Source organism: Arvicanthis niloticus, chromosome 12 (assembly GCF_011762505.2).
Source record: "Arvicanthis niloticus isolate mArvNil1 chromosome 12, mArvNil1.pat.X, whole genome shotgun sequence".
In the NCBI taxonomy this organism is placed as follows: Eukaryota; Metazoa; Chordata; class Mammalia; order Rodentia; family Muridae; genus Arvicanthis; species Arvicanthis niloticus.
Window position 1 is genome coordinate 12562964 of NC_047669.1, and position 12988 is coordinate 12575951.

The following is a 12988-nucleotide window of genomic DNA, read 5'->3' on the forward strand; positions in this document are numbered from 1 at the left end:
ACAGACAGAGACACAGAAACACAGAGAGACACAGAGACAGAGAGGGAGAGAAGGAGACAGACAGACAGACAGACAGACAGACAGACAGAGGAGATGAAGGGGTGTAGCCAAGCAGAGAAACTAAAATGAAGGAAGGGAGAATTTGTGTGCACTAACAGGCTGATGTAGACTTGTATATTTCTATCTTGGCCCTCGGGCTCAATCCATTTGGCCTACTTTGTATTTAGAAGGCATTGCCTTGCCTTTGTTCTCTAACTCTTGCTTTGCTGAGTTGCCTGACTTTGTGGCATACACCACTGGAGAAGCACTAGTGACCCAGACTGAAGCTCATGTACACCTTGAATGGATCACAGATCATCCTCAGAAATGCACAGCAATCCATTGAACAGTCACCTTTTCTCTTTCCTGAACTGCCTACCCATCCTTTCTAGGGAATATTGAAACAGGGTTCATCTTTTTGTAACCACATTTAACATTAGCTACTCGTTTTCCTTTCACATGAATTCAGCAAATTCTTATTGGCTATCTTTGTGATGTTGAACCCAACAAAACTACTGCATGCTAGGAACCTGGAATCCTAAGGTGTATTCGTATTCAATAGAGTTCAACCTGGGGACACTTCTGGTGAGAAGGAGGGGTGGCTTTCAGAAAAGGTTATCCACAAATTTTTATGTAGTTTTCATCAGACGGTTAATAGAGGGAATTGCAGGGTATTATGGGATTTCAGAGTGGGGACAGTTATGTCTAAAAAGTGGCGAAGTGATGACATTTTATGCAGAACAAGGTAAGAGTGATTTAAGCATCACGTTAGGTGAGCTAAGACATTTTAAGTAAAGGAACCATGACCAAAAGCTACAAATTACAAAGCCAGGTTCTTGGATGATAACTAATCCATGTTTTCTGAAATTTAAAGTTTGTGTGTGTGTTGAGTGTGTGCTTGTGTGTATGTGTGTGTGTTTGAGTTGAGTGTGTATGAGCATGTGTGAGTGTGAGTGTGTGTGTGTGTGTGTGTGTGTGTGTGTGTGTGGTCTTCAGAGCAGAGAGCTGGGGTGAGAGTGTCAGACAGAATGTATGGAAACTTGTTGTATAGAAAAGAAACTTGTGCCATCCTCTTAGTTTTCGCTATACACCTAGTTATGCAGTTACAGGGTCCATACAAAGCAATTGATAATTCCAGGTAAATGTGCTCACACGGACGTGCATGGAACTTGCCAAGTAGTGTCACATCTTCAGTACTGGATGATTTGCTCTGCATCCCAGGGTGCCTGCTTCTCTACGGAGAGAAGTTGAAAACCTGTGGCCTGAAGGCTTGGAAAACCTGCTGAGTTCAGGAATGTGGGCCTGCAAGGCATGAAACCCAGTCTCTTTGCCCAGTATAAACAGGAAGTAAGTGATGGTCCTAATAAGGAAAACTGAGATTCTAGGCGGTTGCTGCTGGCAGACAACACCTGAAGCAACCAGGGGCCCAGGCACTCAGCTGGTAAATAATTGCTGTAAAGTCAAGAATATTGTACCTCTTCCTCCTCCCCTCCTTCTTCCCTCCTTCTTCCCTCCTCCTCCTCCTCCTCCTCCTCCTCCTCCTCCTCCTCCTCCTCCTCCTCCTCCTCCCCCTCCTCCTCCCCCTCCTCCTCCCCCTCCTCCTCCTCCTTCTCCTCCTCTTCCTCCTCCTTCTCCTCCTTTTTGAACACTGGTGTGCTTCACCCCAACCCTCATACAGCCCCTGTGTAACTGGAGTTGTTAAAACGTGACCCTCTGTTTTTGAGACAGAAATAAAAGCGGGAGACAGAGGTGGGTGTATAAAAGCTTTTAGACAAAAGTATGTGGTTGGTGGCATTCATATCAGATGACACAGCGTTCCTGTCACAGAGATTGAGCTCAGGTGCTTGAAATGCTCAAGAGCCAGCTTGGGGACGTGGCCTTTTGTCTGCCACTCCTTTAAGGAGCAGCTTGTCTCTGTAAGCATGCCTACCTCCTTTGAGAGTACTCCAGACATGGCTAGGAATGAAGTGTAGCTAATGAAATGCAGTGTGTTGAGTATGAAATAGTGTCAATATTTTCCTTCCAGCACTTAGATTCTGAGACCACAGGGGATCCACAAGAAATGAGGCTTAATGTGAGAGCCGAGGAAGTGTTCAGTAATCTAATTTGACAAACACTGACCTCTAAGAAGGCATTACAATCAGACAGGTGGTCTTGGCAAATGGAAATGTTGAGATCAATTATTTTACCTTTTTGGAGACTGTGGATTTTAGATGGTGATGATGATGGTGATAAGAAAGTTTTATGATGGTAATAAGTACTGTTTGTGAGAAACAAACTTCTTAATGGTTTTTGCAATGATTCTGAATTCCAGCCTTATCCCATTGCACTCTCCTGTCCTGCTACTATGTATGAACACATAGGTCTCTCTCTCTCTCTCTCTCTCTCTCTCTCTCTCTCTCTCTCTCTCTCTCTCTCTCTCATTATATCTATGAATTTGATGGTATCAGTATACTTATTTTAAAGGAAGAGAATATGAAACTCAGAAAGGCTTAATAATTTACCCAAGGGCTCACAGCTGCTGGGTACCTTGTTTACAAGTTAAGATCTTTCTAATCCCTGTACTTAATGCTACATATATTGTAAAGCTGTATGTTCTTTAGTTCAGAGAGTCATTTTTAATGAGATAGGATCTTGCCACATAACCCAGGCTAGCCTTGATCTCGTCATCCTCGTGTCCTTAGTATTGGGATTGCAGACGTTGCTACACACTATCTTAAAGGAAGGTACTTTTCATCACTAAGGGATATTTGGTCAAATCTTTACCACTAAAAGATGTTTAGTGATATAATGGATTTATTTTGGTTGTTCCAAAATTCTGGAGATTAGGCAAGAGGATGCATTTTTAAACAAATGAAATGGTCAAAAGCTACAAATTACAAAGCTATACGAAAAATTCTTAGATAATGATTAAGCCATTTATATGGAATTTAAAGTTTGTCTCTCTGTGTGTGTGTGTGTGTGTGTTTTCAGAGGAAAGGGCTGGAGGTGTTTGGATGGCTAGATGGCTCCATATGATGGGAATGGAAGTTCAAATAAACAGAGACTTCTGTGTACCTAGCAATGCTCCAAGTGACTGAGGGACAGGAATTACAGAGTATACTGTATACATAAACTGTAAAAACCAGTCTACCCCATAATAAAAATCTATTTGATTTCAAAATTGTCATAGTCTCACAATGGCTTACTATGTAGAGGCCACACTTGCAACTATGTTTGGAAATCTGGTTAATAATAAGTGGAGATATCAATGAAATGCAAGAAAGGAAAAAATACTATGATAATCATTATTCATTATTTATTTTACTTTATGTGTGTTAGTTATTTACCTACATCTCTGCATATCACGGTGCTATTGGATATCAGAAGAGGGTGTCAGATTCTATGCAACTGGAGTTACAGATGGTCGTGAGCCACCATGTGGCTCTGAACCCAGGTACTATACGAAATGTAGCCAGTGCTCCAAACTGTTGGGCCATCTCTTCGGTCCCAAAAGAAAAATAATGTTTTAAATTGGGTATGCAGGGAGGCATTATGGAAGTACGAGGCTTGGACCTAGATTTTGAACATGGAAAGAAAATGGAAAGTACAAAATGTTGTAGATTGAATTATTGACTGTGCAAGTTAGATAGCAGTTCAAAGTTTTTAATTAATAATTCTCTTTTTAAAGTATAATATGACTCTAAACTAAGCATATTGAAAAGAATAAAAATATCACCTTGGTTTGAATGAAAAGATTGAAGCTGGTTACCTGCTTGGCTTGCTTTTTTTTTTTTTCTTTTTTGTTTTTAATAACTCTTGTCTCCAGTGTGAAGTTACCTATTACACTAACTTTATTAATAATAGTGCCTTTATGATTTTCAAAAGAATCATTTGTAACTATATTGTAAGTACCAACTCTTTTCGCTGCAATAAATGTAGTTCTCATCTCTCATCATAAAAGCTTCTTTTGGATCAGATGGGGACTTTTACAGAGATTCACAACTGATCAAAATGAAATGAATAAGAGTTCCTTGGATGCCCAAACCCAGTTTATGTTATCTGCAACACAACCATCCAACAAGAGTTCATGGAGCATTGAGAAATGGGGAAGAGATATAGAAAGATTGTAAGAGCCAGCACATCAGAATGTCTGCTTCTAGATAGTATCTTTTTGACATGATAGGAAATATGAATGCCTGAATTTTCAAGAAAAAAGTATCCATAACAAGATGTGCATAATGAGATCAACTGACATGGATAGGATGAAACTCCAAAGGTCCTGTCCCTACTAGCTCTAGTGGTCAATGGTTGCAGAGAGAGTGAAGAATCAGTTTCCTCCAGGGACAAACTCCCATATAGGTTGTCCAATGGCAGATGGTAAGCCCAGAATACTAGACACATACACCACTAAATGGACTCTGTCTCTCCTGGTGTCTGCAGATCCGGATGGTCTCTGGATGACCTTCACCTTCAGTCTCTGTTCCATTTTTTTTTTTTTTGTCCCTGTCTTTCCATTGGACAGGAACATTTCTGGGTTAACAGTTTTGACATGGGTGGGTGGCCCCATCTTTCAACTGGGGGCTGTGCCTATCTATTGGGGGTGGTCTCTAGAGGTTCTGCCTCCCCTCTGTTGCAGTATTTTGGCTAACATCATCCCTGTTGGGTCCTGGGAAGCCCTCGCTTGAGGGTCTCCTTTTGAGATATCATTCCTCGTATCTGCTAATTGTGCATAATGTTTCCTCTTCTGTGTTCATAGGTATTAGTTTCTGTCTCTTTTCTTGCTTACTATAATGACATTTGCATTACTACAGTTGGTGCATTTCATAGACTACTTCATAGTCAATTGACTTGGAGGGTAGTAGTTGTTCATATTTGGCCTTTCATATTCAGCAAGTGTCTAATTTATAATAAACTACTGGCAAATATTAAGCTGACTCTTTAATGTTGTACAAGTTATGGATAATGAAAAATAACTAAGGCAGGTAATTTTACTATGTGCATGCTTTATTGACTGAGTATTATATTAAATGCCAAGCAAGAGCAATGCCAACTTTTCTGAGATGCCATTCATGGTTAAAAAGGAAGACCCCAGCCAGGCCATCACTCAACTGGGAACTGACTAAGGAGGGGATGTTCCTGAGCTGCCCAGGAGTTACTAACTTTATGCTTCTCCTTTTGTTTTTCAGTTGTCTGGGTTTACAGCTAAGCTTGTTCCAGCCATTGAGAATGCCCAGAAGAATTCTGCTGGATCTGGAAGTGGAAAGGAATTGATGGTGTTAACCCAGCCCATCCTGATTGAGACCTACACAGGGCTCATGTCATTCATTGGAAACCGCAACAAACTTGGCTACTCCCTCGCTCGAGGGAGTATTGGCTTTTGAGAATCTTTGTTATAAAGTATATTATCTATAGATAAACAATTTCCTTAAATTTACTTAGATTTTTAGATTATAGTAGTTATTTTCAGATAATATTTAAAGGACTGACTTAGTAGTGTCTTAGGAAATCTAAAAGTTTGATTAAACTGGCAGACAATTTTTCATATGAGAAAAATTGAATTTCTATCTGTGATACAATTAAAATTTAAATTTGTTAAAATGTAAACTTTTCCTCAGATCCACACATACATATTTTTCTCATCTTCACTTTCATCCCTTGAACCCTGTTTTATTCTTTTTAGGTTCCCATGGCTTTGCTATTTTGGCTACAGTTTATGAGGGCACTCCACTCTACAGTCCCTTCTCTGATGTTTATCCCGAGAGTCAGGCTCTTCCTTATATCTGCCAGTCGTCCCTACATCAGTGTTTCTAACACCCCTTTGTACTCAGCATTTTCCAAATCCAGATTTCTCTGTGGTGTATTCTATAGTCCAACCCTGAAACCTGACAGTTTCGATTGGTTTGAACTCTCTGCCATATGCATCCCGTTATACTAATACATGGATATATGACATAGTATTATTGTATCCAAGGTTAAAATACATTCTCCTAAGGCTAGAAGTATTACTCAATAGCATAGAGTTTGCTCAACTTGCACAAAATCTTGAATTTGATCCTTTGCACTGAAGAGAAAAAGAAATATTATTACCCCAACTTTCTGAATTCCATCCTTCACTCAGAGTGTTGTATCAAATCTTCCATTGTTACCACAGTCTCTTAATTAGGATCCCCACGCCAAGGCTTTTTCAATTAGTCATGTACCTTACTGTCTGTTCCTAAAGCACAATTTGATCATAACATTCTGTAGTTGGTCAGTACCGTCCAATAGCACATTCTCTTTTGCAGCTTTGTTTCTCAAGTATTTTTCAATGACATCCCCTCTTCTAACGAAATCTTTTGTGGAATGTCAGTCTGGAAAACAGAAAAATCAAGAGCACTGTGGTGGCCATGGCTTTGGGCTGGCTCCCTCCTTTGTTGAGGTCATGATTTTAGAGGGTTTGGACTGAGGGTATAACTTCAAAACATTGTCTTCATTCATTTCATACCCATCTTTTTCCTTTCCTTTCTTCTGTCCTCTTGACTTAGCTGTAACTTTGAACAATCTAGGACAGTATGCCATTTCTTTTAGATTCTTCCTTTTAAAAATTTTAAATCTTACGTTTCTTTATCATAGAAGCTCTGAATGGATCACTATAAACTTTATTACAGGAATTTTGTTTGTTTTATTTTTTGTTGTTGTTGTTTGTTTTGTCTTGTCTTGTTTTTTTTCTCGCTTCTCCTGAGACTCAACGTTGAGATGCTTACCTTCATGTTGAGGTTGAAAGTTACAGATAATTCATTCTTTGGCCCCTCCTCTTTTACAGTGCTTCTCTTTTTAGAAAGCTCGCTTCCTCAGAATCAAAGACTCAGGTACAGTCAGTTATCAGTTTGGTACACACATTCGAAACTGGAACTTGAACTACCCTTTACTTCCATTACTGTGTTGTTCCTTCCTCTGTGCCTCTTTGTCACACCTACTTCTTTACCCTATGATGGTAAACACTGTTCAAATCCCTAAGGCAAGGAACTTCTATTGAGACCTTGAGAGGAAATGTTGAAATCCTTAGCTGTCCTGTCAACAGTAGTGGAATGAAAAGTCATTCAATAGCTCTGGCAGCACTTCTGAAGAAGGCGTTATTGGCCAATTATTTTAATATTGTTGCCTGAAACCCCCCCCCCCCCCCCCCATATGCCTCCAGGTAGTGGCATTTTCTGGCAGAAGCCTCTGAAATGTCTGGCTTGTTCTCTTGAGTTACTGTTTAAGGCTCTCCTTGATGACTGATTTCCTTGTGTATGTTTGTCCCTCTTGCAAAGCTCAGTCAAACATCCCTACATGACCTTCTATAGGACACAGTGTAGCATCCTCAGGGAAAGCTACTCAAAATGAAGAAGGAGAAGGAGGAGGAAGAGGAGAAAGAGGAGAAAGAGGAGGAGGAGGAAAAGGAGGAGTAGAAGAGGAGGAAAAGGAGGAGGAGGAGAGAGGCTACTTAATCCCAAGGTCTGGTATTTGTTTCATATGCTGAAGAGTGAACATAGAGCTTCCATGCAAGCTTTCTCTGGGTTATCCATGAGAGAGCAGTCTCAGGAATTTGAGAGATGTTTTTAGGTAAGCACTAACATCTTTTTGCTGTCAAATACCCAAAGATTGAAAGACTACTTCTTGAAGTCTGAACCCTCAACACACTTGATCCAAAGGTGATTAGAGAGCATGTATATTGTGAACAATATTGGTGTAGTGCAAAATCTAAAAAGTCAATATAAAAATTCTCTAAACGGTTATTGCTAAGCAGATAATTAGGTACCTGTTTTGGAAAGAACTTACGCAATCATGTTATTTCCTATAAAATTACTTTAACTTTCCTATTGGTTATTTTTTTAAATATCCAAACCAGTGGGCCATTTATGCTTACTTTTCAGATGTGGAGCCACAGTGAAATGGCGAGGCTCCACATCATCTCACTGACACAGAAAACCTTAAGTCCCTGCCTATATAACAGGACTCTGCCAAAGACCAATGGGGTGGGGTGGGGTGCATCCAGGATAATTTAGTTCAGTTCCCAACAGGAATTAGTTCTTTGTCACACAAAGCTACTACTATTTGAAAGAAGCTTTGCGTTCTTGTTGCCTCTTTGTTCTTGTGCTCAGCAAACCTGAGGAGCCTAGTGTACACCTGGATTTTCCCCTCTGTCATCTGAAACGTTCCACTAATGCCTTCCAAATGGAAATTATCCATCTATTTTGAAACTAGACTGGATATAAGAACCATAAAACTAAAAACACATCCCCATAAACTTGTTCTTTCTTCTCTGGTCTTTGTTTCATTCAGTTTTTCTCTATACAAAGTTCTGATGAGGTTTCCTTCAGAATTTTGCTTGAATTCCCATAGTAGAAACCCTCTCAGGCTTCTGATCCATCTCACATAACTCTCCTTCTGTTGACTCAGAACAAGTGGTGTCTCTCTGCCAGCTCTTTCATTTAAAAACATGCTGACTGGTGTAGTATAGTTTAACTTTGCATGCCAGGGTGTGAGGGCATTTGGAAACTGAAGTAAGGTTGCCACATTTCTTGGTTTATGGGGAACGGCTGGTAATGGTCGACATGCCTGACTTCCCTGTGGTTGGTTGGACTGTTTTGGTCGCCAGACTTCTGCCCATCCTTTAACATAGAAAAGAGAAGCTAACTTACATCTTGGCTGCTTCCAGATCCTTTGCCTTGAGACCCAGTTTCATTGTCCCTTTGTTGAAACACTATTAAAGGTGCCAATTTACAGAGCCCCGGGGCTAAGGAAGAATAGAAAGCTTCCAAACCAATGCCTTCATTTTGCTGAACATGAAACACAGGCTTAGAAACTTTTTTAAAAAGCCAAAAAAAAAAAAAAAAAAAAAAAAAACCAAACAACCAACCAAACAAACAAAAAAAACCAGAAAGAAAGAAAACAAATTCTTGATAATGTTGGAATTAATCTACATTTTCCCGTTCTTATTTTACCCCATTGCTCTGTTCAATAGAGCACCTCCATTCCCAGGGGAAAGTATTCATTTCGATCCTTGGATCACAAAGCTGGGTTATTTCTAGAGTTAGAAAACAATAGGCCATAGTTGTTTAGGGGGAATTTCCAGAAAAGACTTTTATTTTCTTAAAGGCTAAGGTCACTCGTGGAACACTCTCTGACTTCCTATCTGATCAAAAAACGCCCAAACAAAGCTACGGAAGCCACCAGAGCCAGCAGATGTTTTGTAAGGTGGCTTTACCTCTATCTGGCATTTCATAGGGCAACAGGGAGAGGGCAAAAGTATTAAATTTAGTCTTAAAGCTCCTTAGAAATTCTTTGCACACAAGAGACTGTGCTGGAGAAAAGAAGATGACTTATGCCAAGGGGAAGAAAGAGAGGCTAATGCCTGTGGTTTTCAAAGGTTAAGAACAACAACAAAAAAACCAACAGCCCAAGTATTTGCACAGGGATGAAATGCTTCCTGGCTTTTGGCCAACAATTATACAAGGGTTTGTGCCCACATCCTGTAGCTGTGGTTTAGGGACGCTGCTCATGAGTGACTTCTTATGCTCAGTGACAGGAAACTTTAGTCACCGATGTGTAAACTCACCTTCGGTCTGCACCTCCCACAATGAGCTTCAAATGCATTTTGGGGCCAAGCCTTCAGATTTCCTTGCTGATGCCATTCCCGGGAAGCTAAAGAAGAACTTCATTTGGATGGCGATACTGCTGGATCAATAGTTATTCTATCTGGTTATCACAATCCAGTAAGCCACAAAGCAGAAGTATCATATTGTCTGCTAGACCCTTTTAAGCCCCCAGGTCCAAGACACAAGGTAATCCGCATTCCATTTCAGGGATGCAACTAGGTGAAATGTCAGGCCTTAAGCCCAGAGGTCATTTCCCACCTCCATTAGAATCCTTGTCTGCTCTTACACTCACATCAAAGATTTCTTAACAAATATTTCAGAGGTCTTCATTATGTGACACTGGGTGGAACGCACAACTTTGGATTAATTCATTTGAAGCATACACGAGGCATCTTCATGCTGTGTTATGTGCAGAGAAATGTGTTGGAATTGGATTCTCAACATGATCACATTGTTGTGTGTCTTGTCCACAATGCTATCTCGGACAACTCAGAGCCTCCATTTCCCTTTTGCACTCTCATCCCCCTTCATGGAACACAGGGAACTGTTTTGAAAGGGACCTTATGGATTATCCTGTTAGCCTGCTGCTTGGTTCAAGGAAGCAATCAAGCTTTTGTACTAATGTTCCTGTGCATAGAATTCTCCATACTCCTCATTTCACTTGTTTTCTTTTTCTTCCACTTCCTCTTCTTCTTCTTTTACTTCATCTTTTACTTCCTCACCCTCCTTTCTCTCCTACTACTCTTTCTCCTCCTCTTCCTCCTCCTCCTTCTCCTCCTCTTCCTCTTCTTCTTCTCTTTGTTCTTCTTTCTTACTCTTTGTAATTAGAACTTAACCCAGGTCTCCAAGCAGGGCCAGCGACCACTCCACCACTGTATAATTTAGCCCATCCTCTTTTCTAAAGCAATTAATTCTACCAGTAATAACCTATATCAAAATGACTTCTCTGACTATGGAACTGAAATCCTTTTGTTTAGGAATGTATTGAGACAGCATCAGTCACTCTGTAGCCTCAGCTGACCTGGAGCTTATGCCAATCCTCCAGCCTCAGTGCCCCGAGTGATGAAAATTTAGTTGTGAGATGCTTTACCTGGTCTAATACTGTCAGCCAGAGTGTTCTTTTTCTATTTTCAGTCTAGAAGACGAAGCAGGAATGATGAATCCATCCCAGTGCTTCCAGCATAGGCAGACAGCTTCATCAAGTCCTAATTCATCTTTATGAGCAGTTGATTGAGGTATAGCTGAAATTCCAATTAGCTATTCCATCAGCATCTTCCTCCCCGAACCTGAGGATTCAGTTCACTGACAGCGATTCCTGCTGTGGTCTTGTTTATAGAGAATAGTGGCTGTGGAGCTGTTCAAGAATGTTGGTATTCACTCTTAGAAATGTGCTTCACATAGATTTGAGGGAGAACTCTCTGGATCCCTTTAGAGGATCTAGAGCAGCGGTTGTCTACCTGTGGGTCATGACCCCTTTGAGGGTCAAATGTCTCTTTCATGGGTGTGGTGTCTGTGTTTGTGTGTGTGTGTGTGTGTGTGTGTGTGTGTGTGTGACTAAAGCCATTAGAAAACACAGATATTTACATTATGGTTCATAACAGTAGCAAAATTACAGTTATGAAGTAGTAATAAAAACAATTTCATGGTTTATGGTTGTATCAAGTTGGCAAAAATATTCCAAACCAACCAACCAACCAACCAACCAACCAACCAACCAACTGAACAAACAAACAAACAAACAAACAAACAAAGATGGGGAGCAAGTGAGTGAGAGAGCAAGAGCAAGAACATCACACCACCAACTACACCAGGCACTAGGAAATGCATGAATGCAGCCAGGCAGCAAACACACACCCCACGATCAGTAGATGCAGTCATAGCTAACTTAACATGTAGTTTCACACTCTTACACTGCAACATTTCCAGACCTACACCACAAATCAACTCCTAAAATATCCCCCATACACTTCCCTCGGTTTTCTATTGAAATTAATTGGAAAAACTTTGGAGTTATTTGGGGGATCTTTTATGTTGTATAAGTTATAGTTTACCTTAAGTTTTTAGGACTTGATGTGTGGTAAAAGTTTAGAGATGAGGCAGAACTACATGGTAGACTGGCTAGGACTGTCTGCTGATTGCCGGGTGTGTTTGCAGCTTGGCTGGATTCATGCATTTCCTAGTGCCTGGTGTAGTTACTGATATGATGCTTTCTTCCTCACTTGTTACTTTTTTTTTTTTTAACTTGACACAATTTAGAGTCACCTGGGAAGAGGGTGCCTCAGTTAAGGAATTGCGTCCTTCAAATAGGCCTGTAGACAAATCTGTGGGGGTGTGTTCTTGATTAATGATTGATGTGGGCATACCTAGTCCACTGTGGGTAAAGGCACCTTGGACTGGTCATCCTGGACTGTCTAAGAAAACAAGTTGACAAGCTGAACAAGCCATGAGAAGCAAGCCAATAAGCAACATTCCTCCATGGTCTCTGTTTTGTTCCTGCCTCCAGTTTCATGCCTTGTAGTCTCTCAGTGATGGACAACTAGGTGTAAGCTAAAATAAATGCTTCCCTCTGTCTAGTTGTGTTTGGTCAGAGTGTTTTTATCACAGCAGCAGAAAAGCAAACTAGAGAACACACACATACACTCACACACACATATACATCCATACAAATATACATACACAAAACATATATATACACACATATACATCCATACAAATATACATACACAAAACACATATATACACTACATACATACACTTACACAGATCTATACATGTGCATACGTATACACAAACATACACATGCATACATACACTCAAATATACACACACGTATATATGTACACATTCATACACACACACACACACACACACACACACACACACTTACACATATACTCCATCTCCTTATTACTAATATCATTAAAAGCAGTTGACTTCTAGATTTTAGCAGAACTAATAGTGTACTCTACTTTCCTATATTCTAGGCCGTGAAGAACTTGATTACTTCTCTTCAAAAAGGCATTACAGTGCCTCATTTATTGCAGCTGTTATGTTAATAGAAGCAGCTGAGCAGGAAGCAGCAACTGTTCTACCACTTCAGTTTCCTATAAGACACAGATATAAAGAAGTAACAAAAAGTAACTCCAGGAGACCAGTGACCTGGGCCATAGCTATACATAGCTTCTAAGACTCTGACATGTTGCTGCACTGTATTGCTAAGAAAGCCACTATAACTACTGTTTCTTTTAGATTTTGAATAAAGGTTCCTAATTGGGGTCTACTACTCAAATCCTACTGACCAAGTTAAACAGGCTGCCACATTTGCATTGAGCCTGGACCAGGAGAAG

At 40.3% G+C, this 12988-nt stretch overlaps 1 protein-coding gene across 1 annotated transcript in view; it reads left to right on the top strand.

The window, feature by feature from the left end:
* Tprg1 (tumor protein p63 regulated 1) overlaps positions 1–12214 on the top strand; it is a 138445-nt gene extending 126231 nt beyond the window's left edge. The window contains exon 6 of the mRNA XM_034514779.2: positions 5208–12214. Within this exon, the coding sequence (XP_034370670.1) occupies positions 5208–5402 (195 nt within the window). The 3' untranslated portion in view covers positions 5403–12214. The remainder of the gene's footprint in view (positions 1–5207) is intronic.
* The last annotated feature ends 774 nt before the right edge of the window (positions 12215–12988 follow it).